General features: G+C 44.8%; 1 protein-coding gene across 1 annotated transcript in view; it reads right to left on the bottom strand.

Annotated features, from left to right (window-relative positions):
• The window catches only part of CCDC57 (coiled-coil domain containing 57), a 108,877-nt gene that overhangs the window by 20,385 nt on the left and 72,366 nt on the right, over window positions 1–16,126 (bottom strand). Inside the window, 1 exon segment of the mRNA XM_068977504.1 lies at window positions 8,745–8,961. Coding sequence (XP_068833605.1) covers window positions 8,745–8,961 — 217 coding nt within the window.

Raw genomic sequence — 16,126 nt, 5'->3', positions numbered from 1 at the left:
ACATGCTTACATCTTAACCAAAGTTGTGGTTATCATTTGAGTCACCAATAAGGTTTTAAAAAGTACTCTTTACAAAGTAGACATATCACAGGTAGTTAAGTTATGCATGCTCAAACATTCAAGATTATAAGGAGAGCATAAAGAAGTTTTGTGGGAGCTTAAAACAGCTAAACTGCATTAATTTCAATCTTTCTTCCAAATCAAACCAAATCTTTCACAGGGTGAACCAAAAGCCTAGGCAGTAATCATTCCTAGTTTTTTACTGCAAAGAAAAAGAAGTAGCAACTTCAACTGCTATGGGAAGGTGTCTCACCACCTTCCCCTGTGCACTCAGCTGTAGCCCACTTATAGCCCTTTCTCAGCTTTCTTGCCAAGGAATCCCAACACTGTTTAGTTCTACGCTGCAAGTTCTCAGGGTCTAAGACAGTCTCCCAGTGACTGGTCAAGAGAGGCCACATGACCCCGGCAGCCAGTGAGATGGAAGAGCGAGTCCAGGAGCTCTAGGGAAACGTATCCCTTTCCAACTAAAAGGAAGAAAAGCAGGAAGAGAGAAATAGGTCTTCTGATGTGATGCTTGGAACTGCTGCAGCCATCCTGAAACCATTAGGAGAAAAGAGCCTCAGAGAAGTCAGCTTTTGAAAAAGAGGAGCCATTTACTTTGGCCTTGACATCCTGCTGCTGTATGTGCACACTGTCAGAAAGGCTACGCAGATGCTGGCTGCTTTGGCTCCTCCTCCTCATTCAGTGACCATCTGTGATTATCTACGGGTGCCATGATGAGATAACGGTTGCGAAGATGCCTAATGCCGCTTTCATCAGGTTGTGCTGTAACTTGTAAGCCAAAAGCATTTAAACTAATACACACAACCCCTGCCTCCCTACCAGGCCAATTCCACTGCTCTGGGCTGGCGCTGGCAGTGACGCTCCTCTCACTCCATCATGGTCTTCACTTTCACCTCCAGCCACAAGTGAGCTGTTCTTCCCCTGATCCAGGCCCTGCTGGGTTGATGGCACCACCCTTACTTGTCCCTGCTTCTCTTGTCAGATGGGACCCTTCTTTTTTTTTTTTTTTCCCTAATATTTATTATTTTATTTATTTGGCTCTGCTGGGTCTTAGTTGCAGCATGGGGGATCTTCAGTTGTGGTATGTGAACTCTCAGTTGCAGCATGTGGGATCTAGCTCCCTGATCAGGGATGGAACTTGGGCCCCTGGCATTGGGAGCTCAGAGTCTTAGCCACTGGGCCACCAGGGAAGGCCCTGTCAGATGATAGTTTTGCACTTCTCTTTCTACCTCCTCCTCCACCTCCCCCCCTCTCAGAGTCCGTGGCTTTGCCCTGTACTTGAAAGGAGGACCTGCCTCTTGAGAAATCTGTATATAGGTCAGGAAGCAACAGTTAGAATTGGACATGGAACAAGAGACTGGTTCCAAATTGGGAAAGGAGTATGTCAAGGCTGTATATTGTCACCTTGCTTATTTAACTTATATGCAGAGTACATCATGAGAAACGGTGGGCCGGAGGAAACACAAGCTGAAATCAAGATTGCTGGGAGAAATATCAATAACCTCAGATGTGCAGATGACACCACCTTTACGGCAGAAAGTGAAGAAGAATTAGAGTCTCTTGATGAAAGTGAAAGAGGAGAGTGAAAAAATTGGCTTAAAGGTCAACATTCAGAAAACGAAGATCATGGCATCTGGTCCCATCATTTCATGGCAAATAGATGGGGAAACAGTGGAAACAGTGGCTGACTTCATTTTTTTGGTCTCCAAAATCACTGCAGATGGTGATTGCAGCCATAAAATTAAAAGACGCTTACTTCTTGGAAGGAAAGTTATGACCAACCTAGATAGCATATTGAAAAGCAGAGACGTTACTTTGCCAACAAAGGTCCGTCTAGTCAAGGCTATGGTTTTTCCAGTGGTTGTGTACGGATGTGAGAGTTGGACTGTGAAGAAAGCTGAGCACCAAAGAATTGATGCTTTTGAACTGTGGTGTTGGAGAAGACTCTTGAGAGTCCCCTGGACTGCAAGGAGATCCAACCAGTTCATCCTAAAGGAGATCAGTCCTGGGTGTTCTTTGGAAGGACTGATGTTGAAGCTGAAACTCCAATACTTTGGCCACCTGATGCGAAGAGCTGAGAAAAGACCCTGATGCTGGGAAAGACTGAAGGCAGGAGGAGAAGGGGATGACAGAGGATGAGATGGTTGGATGGCATCACCGACTCAATGGACATGCGTTTGGGTAGACTCTAGGAGCTGGTGATGGACAGGGAGGCCTGGTGTGCTGCAGTCCATCGGGTCGCAAAGAGTCGGACACGACTGAGCGACTGAACTGAACTAAACTGAACTGAAAGGAGGACATAAAAGGAACCCGTGGGGACCTGTTCTTCCCACTACCAGACCTGTTGTCGGGATGGTTCTCCTCCAGCCCCTGCAGGCTTCTGCTCTGGACTCTCTCACTGGGTGTCTGCATGGCTGACAGCTTCAGAAGATGAGAGTACCACTCCGCTTGGGGCAAAGGGCAGATGTGCCTGTAGCCCACTAGAAAAGATTCGTGTTCTGTCCATTTTGGGCCACTCAGCTGAGACTCCTGACCTGGCCCGTGGGACAGGGGTTGAGGAGACCCTTTGGCTGTCTGCTGTGCTGCAAGTGACGAGTCCTCCTCATCTTCTGCAGGCGTCTGTGAGGCTGTGGCAACTTGCTTGTCAAGTGCGGTCAGTAAAGTTCCCAGTCTGGGTGTCCATCGCCTTCCTGCCTCTGGCGTGTCCTATTAAATCCGAGCTCCTCAGCACACCTCACTTCTCTCCTGAGTTTGCCCTCCTCCCCAGCCACAAGCATCGGCTTGTCCCTCCCATCTTCCCCACCTGCATACAGGCAGGCCACACCTTCACAGTTTCCTCCAATGTTGCTTTTTTAAAACTACATTTATTTATTTATTTATAGCTGAGCTGGGTTTTCATTGCTGTGGGGGCTTTTCTCCAGTTGCAGAGAGCGGAGGCTACTCTTCGCTGTAGTGTGGAGCCCGGGCTCTAGGCTGAGAGGTTTTCAGCAGTTGCGGCGTGTGGGCTCAGTAGTTGCAGCTCCTGGCTGCACAGGCTTGATAGTAGTGGTGCCCGGGCTTAGCTGCTTTATGGCATGTGGGATCTTCCCAGATCAGGGATTGAACCCTTGTCTGCTGCATTGGCAGGCGGATTCTTTACCACTGAGCCACCAGGGAAGCCCCAATGTTGCTTTTTTAACTGCTGCTTTTCAGAGCAAGACCTCTTCAGTAAGCAGTCCACCTGTTCTTCCCCAGTCTCTTCAGCTAGGAAGAGGATGGATGACCATTCCACTACTCCACTAAGACTGCCACAGTGACATGGAACACTTTTCTGCCCTGACCTTCCCTGACCTCTCTGCCCAGTTGACCACGCCCTCCCTTTTAAAACTTTTCTTTATAAAAGATACCCAAACTACATCAAGCACATATAATATACATGTATTGTTTAAAGAATTTTTTAAAAATAAAGAACTAAATGAAAACCTGTGTACTCAGCTTGAGAAACAGCATTACTATCACTTGTGTTTGTCAATGAAGTTTTATTGGTACACAGCCATGCCCATCACGTACATGTTGTCTGCAACTGCTTTTGAGCTGCAGGTGGAGATTGCAAGAGAGACCATTGGGTCACAAAGCCAAAAATATTCACCATTCGGCCCTCCTTCACGAAAAAGTTTCCTGATGCCTACTCTGGAATTTTTTTTTTTTTTTTTCAGTGAGGGATGTGTGGGGAAAGTTGCTCAGTTTTTAGTGTCTGAAAAGTCTTTGTTTTGCCCTCTTTAGTGGGATTCTAGGGTGACAGCTGTCTTCCCTCAGCTCAGACAGATACTGTCTTCCTGTCTCAGGCTCCCCACTGTGGCTGGTGAGAAGTCCAGCATTCCTCAGGCACATCTCTTTGAGGGTAACTTGTCTATTTCCTCTGCCAGTTTTCAAAACAATCTCATCACCTCTGGTGCTTTGTTAGGACCTATCCAGGTGTGGGTTTCCTTTAATTATTTGGATTGGGATTTGATAGACTTCCTGGGGTTGAAATTAGTATCTTGCCATACTGCTTCAGCCCCATCCCTTCAAATGTGGCCCCTGCCCATCTTCTCTCTCCCGCTAAAGCTCTGACCAACATGAGTCAGACGTTCTTACTCTAGTTGCCAGGCTCCTGACCTGTTTTTCTTTCTTTTCTATTTCTTTTTTTTAAAATCTGTGTGTCTCTGGCTAATTTATTCACATATAACATCATTTCATGAATTCTATAGTACATACCCTGCTGTTAAGCTCATCCACTGAATTTTTAATTTCAGTAATTATAATTTTTCATTCATTAGACCTCTATTTGGTTCTTTTTTTAAGTCTGCTTGGTCTTTCTTTATATTTCCTTGGCTTCTTGAATGTATTTTCTTGCTGGTGTTTTACTTCATTATGAAACACAGTTACTTATACCCTGACATCCCAGGTCTGCTTCTGCTGGCCTCATGCCTGGTGCCTTGCACCCTGTGTTTGGGATCTTATTTTTCATAGGAATCTGCTCTGTGCAAATTTTCTACGGCCTGGGATAAAGGTGATTCCCCCTGAAGTGAGCTGCCACTTGCTTTTGCTAGTTCTTGGGGATGCCACCAGCTCACAATCACTTGAAATGAAAGTTCTAGGCACTCAAGGGTTAACTGGGACGAAGCCATGAGGACTGACTCTTGGTGGCAAATTATTAACATATGTAACAGTCTTCCCTTTGTCACTCAGTGCCAGATCACGTCCTCAGTCCTCACGTCCCTGGCCCCTGATGGCGGTGGGGGTCTACCTGTCCACCTGGACACAGAGACTATGGTCCTTGGAGTTTCAGCTTTGGGAGGTGGGGGGGATTGCGCCATCACATTCCTGCCCTGGGTGGGCCTGGGTTTCATCACCATCACCTGTTTTCTGAAGCCAGAGAGGTGACACCACCAGATTTCAAGACTTCAGGCTGAAGTCCCTGGTCAAAGGCAGTCTCAGGTTGCTCCTCTCAGCCTTTGCTTGAGACTTCTTTACCCTCTTGCTGTTTACTGATGCCTCATAAGCTTGTCTTTACTTTTTATTCAGCAGTTTTAATTGTTCTCAGTGATAGTGTTAATCCAGCTACCCAGCCTGCTACATTATGAGAAATGGAAGTCTGGGGTTTTATACTCAACTAAAACATGTAAATATGAGACAAATAAAAATACTCTGTCACACAGAGGCCTCAAAGTTTCCTATATAAAACTTCTCTTTTATAATTACCTTGGAAGAAGAAAAATACATCTAAGAGGCTACTATGAGATAGCTGGAAAGCAAATATGGATAAATTACAAAGGACTTAGTCAAATTCACTTTTGTTTAAAAGACAATCACCTCCTGCCCAATAGCTAATGCTTTCATTGATATTAGTAGAAAATTAGAAAAATATAGAGGTTGATAAATTTAAGAAATGGATGGGTAAAATGAAAATAAGTGGAATCTTAGTCACTGAGGAAGAATAAGCATAGAGAATGTAACTTAAAAACAGGCAGAAGGCAAAGGAAACGTGATCTCCCAGATGAGACTGGAGGAAATAAAGACTTTTAAAAGCACGCTAAAGACAAAACCCAAACTAAGCTGTTGGAGGACAGCGCTGATACAGGAACATGGTAACGGAAGTGCAGGAGACACTGAACAGAAACAGGCTTTCAGACCGAGGGAAAGGAATCACAAAAGGGCACCATGCTTTCTACAAGCGGGTGCCGCTGGCGGAAGCAGGCATGTCAGTTACTGTAGCTGGAGCAAAACTGTACTCTCAGGAGAGCTGATACCATAGTGATCTTAGTCTCTAACCAAAATGCAAATATGTTAGGAATCACTAACTAGGACTTCCCTGTTGGTCCAGTGGTTAGTATCTGCCTGCCAATGCAGGGGACACTGGTTCAAGCCCTGGTCTGGGAAGATTTCACATGCCTCAGGGCAACTAAGCCTGTGTGTCACAACTACTGAGCCTGTGTGTAACTACTGGAGTCAGCATGTCTGGGTGGGAGGGGAAAGAAGCTGAGCTTCATGAAAATGGGCAAAGATAAGCCAAGGCTAAACTTACTTAAAAACCGTAACTGCTAGACAGGACAATGTCCCTGGTCTCTTTTCCCACACACATTTCCTACAGATACTTGGTAGAGGGAAAATTACCTCTTTTAAAGATGAGGGGGAATAAAGGTACAAAAGTACTATGAGAAAAAAGGAGGAAGGAAACCAGCAAAATGGCAATGAACATTTACCAAAAACTTCCAACAGAGTCAATGAAAAGTACAGCAAAGACTTTCCTGAATTTAAAATGTACTGAATGGCTTCTCTGATAGTTCAGTGGTGAAGAATCTGCCTGCCAGTGCAGGAGACAAGGGTTCCAACCCTGATCCAGGAAGATCTCACAGGCCTTGGAGCAACGAAGCCCATGTGCCACTTCTATCAAGCCTGTGCTCTAGACCCCAGGAGCTCAGCTACTGAAGCCCGTGCACCCTAGAGTCTGTGCTCTGCAGTAAGTGCGTGCAGTGAGAAGCAACCACAGAAAGAAGTCCAGGCACCTCAACTGGAGAACAGTCCCAGCTTGCTGCAACTAAGAGAAAAGCCCAGGCAGCAACGAAGACCCAGCATGGCCAAAATAAGTAAATAAAATTATACACGTATAAGACAGTATGGCTTTAAAAATATATACACTGAAGCAGCAGCTTCTCAGATTCATGAGCTTGGGCAGGAGATGTGAGGAGAACAGACCAGTCTGCATCGGAGGAGACTACTTGAAGGCATCACAGGGGTGACTGCTGCCCCAGGGAGCAGAACTCAGACTAACAGGAGGACTCGGCTCCTTCCGGACGCAGGCCCAAGACTAACAAATCCTGAGAAGAGTCACACAGAGTTTCGGGGCTGGGACTAAAGGCTGTACAGGAAAAGTAAAAAACAAATTAAGTGAGAATTACCAGGAAAACTCTAAGAAGCATAATTGGAGAGTCAAAGTCAGCAGACATTATGAGGGACCAGGAAGTGGTAACAATCCAAACAGCACTGCATGTGCACGGACTGAGACCAATGAACCACGGGAAAGAACAAGAGCCCAGGGACTCAAGTACACACGAAACATTTAATATTATAGTGAACGTAGGATTTCAAACAAGTGGGGAAACGTGAGTTACTCAGTAATTGCTGGGGATGGGGAAGATATGTGAATTGCCACCTGGGGTTAAAAAATAAAGTTTGGTTCCTATTTCATAACCTACAAGTGTGATAAAATTCCAAATGGATCATGGATTTAGATATGAAAAAAGGAAACTATAACTGTGTTAGAAGAAATTGTGGCAGAATAATCTTTCATCTTGAAATGGAAAAGACCTAGGTACAGCAAAAACCCCAGAAAGGATTAAAAACAAGAACATAAGTTAGACTACATTTTAAAAAATGTGCATGACAAAAAGCCACCATAGGCAAAGTAAAAGAACAAATGAAAAACTGTAGGAAAATATTTGCAATTTATATCTCAGAAAGGTCTAACTTCCATTAAATATAATGAGCTCATACAAATCAATAAGAAAAAGATTATAAACCCAATAAACCAATAAGCAGAGAGCTGAAGAAAAGGAAAAGACATAATTCAAACATGTGAAAAGATGCACAACCTCCTAACAGGTAAAATACGAAGTAAATCGATACCTATCAGACTGGCAAAGATTACAGTTCGATGACACTGCTGAAGACGGTCTGGAGAAAGACACCCTCTCAGCCTCTGCTGGGTGGGTGTGAACTGCTACTGTCTGATGGAGCCCAACTAACAATATCTTCCCAAACTAGACAGGCACATGTGGTGGTGGTGGCTTAGTTGCTAAGTTGTGTCTGACTCTTGCGACCCCATGCATTGCAGCCTGCCAGGCTCCTCTGTCCATGGGATTTCCCAGGCAAGAATACTGGATCCCCTGGATCCCTTCTCCAGGGGATCTTCCCGACCCAGGGATCGAACCTGTGTCTCCTGCATTGGCAGGTGGATTCTTTACTGCTGAGCCACCAGGGAAGCCAGAAATGCACATACCTTTGGAAAGAACAATCCCCTCTCTGGGAATTTACATTTATGCTTTAATTCATGCATTATAGCATGTACAAGCTAATTCACTGTAACATTATTTGTAATGGCAAAGGATCGGGAATAACCTAAAATGCCCACTGGCACACTGGGCACAGCGGGAGGCAGTCACGCATCAAGGCTGAGAATGAGGATGCTAGCCGCATGCTGATCTGCAAGGCGCTCCAAGCTCCCTCCCCCACCCCAGCCTTCAAACAGCCTCCCTTTCACCCACCATGCTTGCTACACCTCGGTCTCACGCAGTTCCCCCAAAGGTGGTGGCCCCTCGGATGAATTTTCCTGATTACCTCACAGTGACATTAGCGGGAGCAAGTTTTCCAGGGGGCCAAAGACACACTCTTCATGGGCTGCCCGGCCTCCTGAGGCTGAGCAGAACACAGAACGCTTGCCCCCACTAGAATCACACACGGACCACACTGCACCCACCCCCTGCGGGCTGAGGGTCCTTGTGACCCGTGGTCTCCACTCTCAGTAGATGCGGTCATGTGGTCAGCTGGACGTGGGCCTGGGAGACACACGCCTTCCCTGGGGGACGCTCAGGCACCAGGTAAAAGAGGACAGGACTGCAGTTCTCATGGCCAGTATCCGGATTGACAGAGTAGTGGCCTACCTGGAGGTGAGTCATCCTGAGAAGTGAGGCCAGAAGGGCTGGATCCCAGGTCCAACAACTTCCATGTGTCCTGGAGGGAACTGCTGGCGAGTGACGAGGACGTCCGGGTGTGGTGGCCAGTTTCCTCCTGGAATTCTTGAGCCAGGCGTGGCTTTGGGGACCGATTTTCTTTCTGAGGAGCTGATCTGCAAGTCACTGTGGAGCTCCTGTGCTGTCTCTGTGAAAGAGAGTAAAGAGAATTATCCTTGAAAGCCACCCTCTCTCCCTGCCCTCCCGGGGTGATAAGACAGTGAACCTGGCCCAAGAAGCTCTGGACATTCAAACATGGAACATGGGGAATTCCTTGGCGGTCCAGTGGTTAGGTCTCCTGACTTTCACTGCCAAGGGCCTGGGTTCAATCTCTGGTCAGGGAACTAAGACCCCACGAGCCATGTAGTGCGGCCAACCTCCCCGCCAAAGAAACAGGATGGTGAGGGAGATGGGCCTGGAAATCAGGGCCAAGGCCCTGAGGTGAAGACACTCAGGCAGTGGCCACTCTCTGCAACACTAAATGCTCCAGTTCTGGGTGCTTCCCGAGCAGGGAAAAGGGCCGCATGAAGAGCTGGCCCTGGTGGGTCCTGCATACCAGTCCTGGACCTGCCGTGCAGCCTGGCCGAGCATCCTTTCTGCAGACTGTCTGTGCCAGGCGGGCTTGGCTCTTTACTGAGCATTCGGAGAAACATTCTTTCTTGGCTTTCCTAGGGTCCTGTTGTGGAAATTTAAGTACAAGAAACTCAGTGTTTGTGGGGATTTGATGGGGCGTGTTACTGAGTTCTCAGTGTTTGTGGGGCTTTGATGGGGTGTGTTACTGGGTTTTCCCTCAGGATTAGGAAGAAACACCTTCCCCACATTTCTGATATTAGGGAGTCAGCTCTGTGATGAGCCAAAAGTGGAGAACGTGTTTGTGCTTCCACCAGCCAGTATGAACTTAACAGGCCTCGAGATGGTGATCCAAGTCCCTTTCCAAGTACCTGACAGTCACATAACCTTCCTGTGGTGCCCCGCCGGGCACAGGGTGAGGGGCCCTGCAGCTCTCCTTTGTGGCACATCTTCAATGCACAGCTGAGGCCACTTTGGCCCCCTGCGGCCTGAACACTCACATCTGCCCTCTGAGGGGAGGCCTGTGGAAAAGCAGTTGGGAGGGGGAGCTGAGGAGAACCGAAGCCCCGGACTGTGCAGAGGGCCCAGTGCAGAGGGCCACCTGCGGGGGCCGCTTCTCCTGCTCAAGCTTACGTTTGGATTGTGAGCTGAGTGATGCACGCATATCTTTTGGTTTTAACTTTCAGTGTCTGGCTGGCAGTGATAGTGAGCAACTTTCTCATGTTTGTTGACTGACTCAACGAGTTTCTTCTTCAATGGCTTCTGAACGTTGCGTGTGTGCGTGCTCAGTTGCTTAGTCGTGTCCGATTCTTTGTGACCCGACCCTATGGACTGCAGCCTGCCAGGCTCCTCTGTCCATGGGATTCTCCAGGCAAGAATACTGGAGCGGGTTGCCATTTCCTCCTTCAGGGGATCTTCCCGACCCAGGGATCGAACCAGTGTCTCCTGTGTCTCCTGCATTTGCAGGTGGATTCTTTACCACTGAGCTGCCTGGGAAGCCCCTTCTGATTGTTATCCTTTGCTTATTTTTCTACTGGTTATCTGTCTTTTTCTTCTTGAACTATAGGCATTCTTTTCTGTACGTTCTTCCTGTTTCTTCCTACACAGCACCATTTACTAGTGGAAGTAAAGAGGAACCAAAAAAAGAGGATCTCAAAGAGTTTTCCTTTCTCGAATTTTAAGATGAGTTATTTCACTGGATGTAATGAATAGCTTTGTAGTTTGAAAGAGATTGATAAAGTTTAATAAACTACTTTACTAGAAAGAAATGGAGGTCTAGATAAGAGTATATGTGTTTCACCACAGAGGGTAGCAGGCACATTTATTTGATGATTTGGGAGAGATTTCTTCTAATAACACACATTTAGAGACTTAAATTAATTAAACTAATTTAAATTAGATTAATGCAGATGACTTGAAAGGTACAAGCAGCTCAGACAGGCAGCTACTTCAATGCTTTAATACCACTTTCCATGAATGGCGAAGAGGGAAGGACTCTGAGTGTCTGTGTGCACGCACATGAGAGGAGTCTGGAACAAAGCCTATCGGGTTCCAGCAGACCCGCCCAGGTGAGGCCCAGCCCAGGGTGCCTAGGCCTCAGTGATCCTGCATTTCTTCTTTCTATGCTCTTTCCTTCTTCCCAAATACATCCTCCACAGGCTTTTTGTCAGTGGAGGAGTCTGCTGGTGGGAAACACTGGCTTCCTGGGCCCCTCTCAGAGCCAGCCCTTCTGCTTCTCAGGCCAGTGTCTCCTGGTCTGGCACACTGCCTCCCTAGGCTTCTCTGTCCCCCTGACCCATTCCTGGCTGACCTTGTGCTAGTGACTCAGAACCCCTGCACTTTGCTGAAGACTTCTTTCTCAAACTCCACATCTAGATGTGCGAGCTCAGACTGAATGTAGGCGTGGGAATGGCAAAGGATCATCTCATATTTAAGTCCATCCATCAAATCTCCATCCCCAGCTGCTGTCCAGGCCTCAAACTCTTTAGGGAATCCTGACTCGCACGACGCCCTCCCAACTCCCACCCATTATGATCCAGCCACCATCCCAGCCTCACTCCTCCTTACCAGCCCCTCATCCCACCCTCACCCACCTGTGCCTCTTACCCAGGATGGAGCTTGACATGTCATCTCATGGTGTAACAGGCCATCTATCTGTTATTTGACTATTTATTTTAAATAAACTGAAAAGACAAACTACACAGTGTACAAGTCATCCAACAGATAAGGATTAGTATATATAAAGAAAAGTACAAACACCCAAGTAGAAAATCGGCATCAAACATGAATAAATAACCCACAAGAGAAGAAATACAAATGGATGATGAACAGATTAAAAATTTGAACACTCTCAGGATATAAGAAATGTTTAGAAGATGCATTTTAAACCTCTTATATCGGTAAAGATTTAGAAAACAATACCTAGGTAGGTAAAGCTATATAATAAAATACATATACGATATACTTCATAACTTTGAAAAACTAAGATCATGGCATCTGGTCCCATCACTTCATGGCAAATAGATGGGGAAACAGTGGAAACAGTGACAGACTTCATTTTTGGGGGCTCCAAATCACTGCAGATGGTGACTGCAGCTATGAAATTAAAACATGTTTGCTCCTTAGAAAAAAAGTTATGAACAACCTAGAGAGCATATTAAAAAGCAGAGACATTACTTTGCCAACAAAGGTCTGTATAGTCAAAGCTAGGGCTTTTCCAGTAGTCATGTATGGATGTGAGAGCTGGACTCTAAAGAAAGCTGAGCGCCAAAGAACTGATGTTTTTGAACTGTGGTGTTGGAGAAGACTCTTGAGAGTCCCTTGGACTACAAGATCCAATCAGTCCATCCTAAAGGAAATCAGCCCTAAATATTCATTGGAAGGACTGATGCTGAAGCTGAAACTCCAATACTTTGGCCCCCTGATGTGAAGAACTGACTCATTTGAAAAGACTCTGTCCATCAATCTGTCCAGAGAAAACTGAAGGCGGGAGGAGAAGGGGACAGAGGATGAGATGGTTGGATGGCACCATCAACTCGATGGACATGAGTTTGAGTAAACTCTGGGAATTGGTGATGGACAGGGAGGCCTGGCATGCTGCAGTCCATGGGGTCGCAAAGAGTCGGACACGACTGAGTGACTGAACTGAACTGAATACACTGATAAGTTACTGCTAACTATGCTGAAGTGCTGAAAACTGGAAGCTTTTAAAATTGTGTTCACCATATTCTAAAGTTTCTGTTATTAAAATGCAGTATTTGAGCAATCAGTAAAAAGTTTATTAAAAAAAATTTCTTAGATAAAGGACTCTTACCTGAGTTGTGAGGCAGGGTTGCCACTGTCCCAAGCATACATCAGGAGCCTCACCTGAGCCCTGTGCCTCAGGGGTGCGGAAGGGGTGATGAGGCGGCTTCCCTATAAACGAAATGAGGGAAAGGGAGTTTATCCGTTGTGTGCCTATCACTTGGGTTCCTCCTATGCTGAAAACAAATACTCAAGAAGAACAGCATGTGCATCTTTAAAACCAAAGTCACTTCTCTTTTAAGAGAATTTGGGTGGGGGTGGTGAATGGACACGTGTGAACTGTGCAACACACGGCAGCATTTCAGCCGACTCCAGAACACACAGAAATATTCCACAAAGGCACATAGCCTGACACAGCTTCTCAGAGTGGCAGACATGAGCACATCCATTAACAGACCCAAAGACATACCCTCTCTGTAGCATGGAAAAATAAGAAGCAAAAGTCTACACGTGTATGCTCGAGGATTATTCTTGTAATCAATGCTTCAGCAGTCTGCCTTAATCAGATATGACCTAGGCATCAAATGAACATTCATTTGTTAACTCAGTTTGGGTCATGTTACCTGAAAACCTTAGAAATTTATATTTAAGCTGACATACTACAAGAGAGAAATTACCATTGAAATAAGTTTGTCAGAATAATGAATTAATTTGGTTAAATACAAGGTTATTGAGGACCCTGACTTTTTTTTTTTTTTTTTTTGGTGTGTGTGTGTGTGATTTATGTGAAAATTAATCATGGGATCCTCACTAAAATGGAGTTGGGAGGCCAGAAGGGGAGCTCTCACAGAAGAGACCACCTTGCATCTCTGGAAGGAAGTAACACTGCTGGCAGCTGGAGGAAGATTTTATCCCTGCCTGGCAATGGCCCAGCCAATAAAAGCCACTGTGCTTTGAAGTTCCAATTTGTTCCAATGGACTCTGTTTTTAACAGCTCCTCCCAACTTCCCCTTCTCTATAAAAGAGGTTCCCCTCATTTGCCTCAACATACTTGCAAGTGGTTCATCGTAGCTGCATGTCCCAAATTGCAATTCTTTGATGCTCCTAAATAAAGTCTTTTGGTGGGTAAAATTACTGGTTGTTTTACTGTTTTTGGTTAATAACTATTGCTATTTACAATGTTGGAAACTGAAGCAGAGAAATTTCTCAAAAGCTTATTTCCCCATTCATTTAAAGATAACGACGATGGGCATATTGCGTGTTATTAACATCTGAGTAGTTATGAAATTAGTTTTGCCACCATGGTCCTTCTGAGATAAGGCCTAAAGTAATGTATGTTTTTTCCAGGTGATAGAAAGACGTATGAAGAACAATATTTGGAAATGAATATACTTTCCTTAGTTTATAATACCTAAGTTTAAAGGCTATCAATTCTGAAGTTACAGAAATGGGTAACAAGCCAATGAAAAGATGCTCAACATCATTAGTCATTAAAGACACGCAAAATCAAAATCACAATGAGATACTACTTTGCACTTACTATGATGGCTAAAATAAAAAAGACAGAGGACCTTCTCTGGTGGTCCAGTGGTTAAGAATCTGTGCTTCCACTGCAGAGGGCACGGGATCAATCCCTGGTCAGGGAAGTTCCATATGCTACAGGTACAGCCAAAAAAAACACAAAAACAAAAAGACAGGAAGTAAGTGTTGTTGAGGATGTGGAAAATCAGAACCTTATATATTACTGGTGGGAAAGCAAGATGCAGCTACAGTCAAAAACAGTTTGGTGGCTTCTCAATGAGTTAAACATTGAATTACCACGTCACTGCAGCAATTCCATTTTTGGGTATGTATCTAAAGAACCGAGAACAAGTCTAAACAAAAACTTGTACGAGAATTTTCATAGCAGTATTATTCACAGTAACCAAAAGACAGAAAAAAAAAAAACAAAACACCCCAAACGTCTATTACTAATGAACGGATAAACAGAGTGTAGTCTGTCTACACAGGGAATATTATCCAGCCATAAAAAGGAATGAAGCACCGATACACACTACAGTGTGATCAAACCTCAAAAACATTATGTTCAGTGAAAGAAGCCAGACATAAAAGGTCACATGATGCATGCTTCCATATACATAAAATGTCTGCTGCTGCTGCTGCTGCTGCTAAGTCGCTTCAGTCGTGTCTGACTCTGTGCGACCCCATAGACGGCAGCCCATCAGGCTCCGCCGGCTCCCTGGGATTCTTCAGGCAAGAACACTGGAGTGGGTTACCATTTCCTTCTCCAATGCATGAAAGTGAAAAGTGAAAAGTGAAAGTGAAGTCACTGAGTCGTGTCCAACTCTCAGTGACCCCATGGACTGCAGCCTACCAGGCTCCTCCATCCATGGGATTTTCCAGGCAAGCGTACTAGAAGACCAGAATAGTTTTCTTTACTTTATGTTGACTTTATTAAGTTTCATTATTAAAAACAAATGAACAAAGCTACCTCGCTTATGGGAGAGCTAAAGTTCTTTACAATGACATTAACTTCTGTGTTTATTTTTAAATGCTTATTGTCACTTTCACCTGAGTAGACAAATACTGTTGTTTCCCAGGCATCCATGATCCTATTTTAGTGTTCAAATCTCCTGATAGCCTTTGATAATTTTCCTTTTCAAACTGAATCCTAGGGGTAAAAATGAGATAAAACTTCCAGGATACTCTTCTCACCTAAAAGTATCTTTGTGCCTTAGAAAAATCACAGATTTGTTCTTATAATAGAAGTGTTAGAAATAATTAGGTTTATTTGAAGTATTATTATTCATGAGTTTCACGAGAAGAATTGCTGAGTCCAAAGAAATGTTCAGCCAATCCCATTTTATATTTGTTGGTAAAATGTTGTTCATATCATGTGTTTGAGGAACTTTCTAGCGATCTGTCAGGGTCCTGGGTGCCTGTCAGGTTTTTCTTCATCAGAGTCCTAAAGTGTCTGCCCAGTGCCATGAGGGAATAGGGGCATAGAGCTTAAAAGTTGGTAGACTCAGTCACTGTTTTAAATATTTACTTGGTCACAACCTTACTTCTTTAACTTGAATCCAGCGTTTTGGAGGCCAGGAGTTTGCAGCTGTGCCTTCATATCTCATAGTTAATATGCAGATGGTCAGGACCTGCCCCACAACTCCTGACTCTCTGCTTGATATTCTTGGTATATTCATGGTACATTATGTTTCAGGATTATTTTGTGTTATATCTCAGGAACTTTCTCTCTATAAAAATTATGTTCATTGATTTTTAGAAATCAGATATAGTATTCACAGTCTTCTTTAAAAACAGGCATAAACATCTTAGATTAACTTTATCTAAAACTTTTTTCGGGGCGTGGCTTTGTTTTGCACGACACAGAAACAACCAAATATAACTTCTCAGTGGCACTTTTATTGTTATGAACTCCCATCAGATCTTTCACTTTTGCAAATTATCAGTAGTATAAGTTAACCATGGCCATATTATGTCTT

The sequence above is a fragment of the Capricornis sumatraensis genome, chromosome 8 (assembly GCF_032405125.1).
Source record: "Capricornis sumatraensis isolate serow.1 chromosome 8, serow.2, whole genome shotgun sequence".
Classification (NCBI taxonomy): Eukaryota; Metazoa; Chordata; class Mammalia; order Artiodactyla; family Bovidae; genus Capricornis; species Capricornis sumatraensis.
Note: the sequence above shows the minus strand (reverse complement) of the source record. Positions and strands in the feature narration are given on the sequence as shown.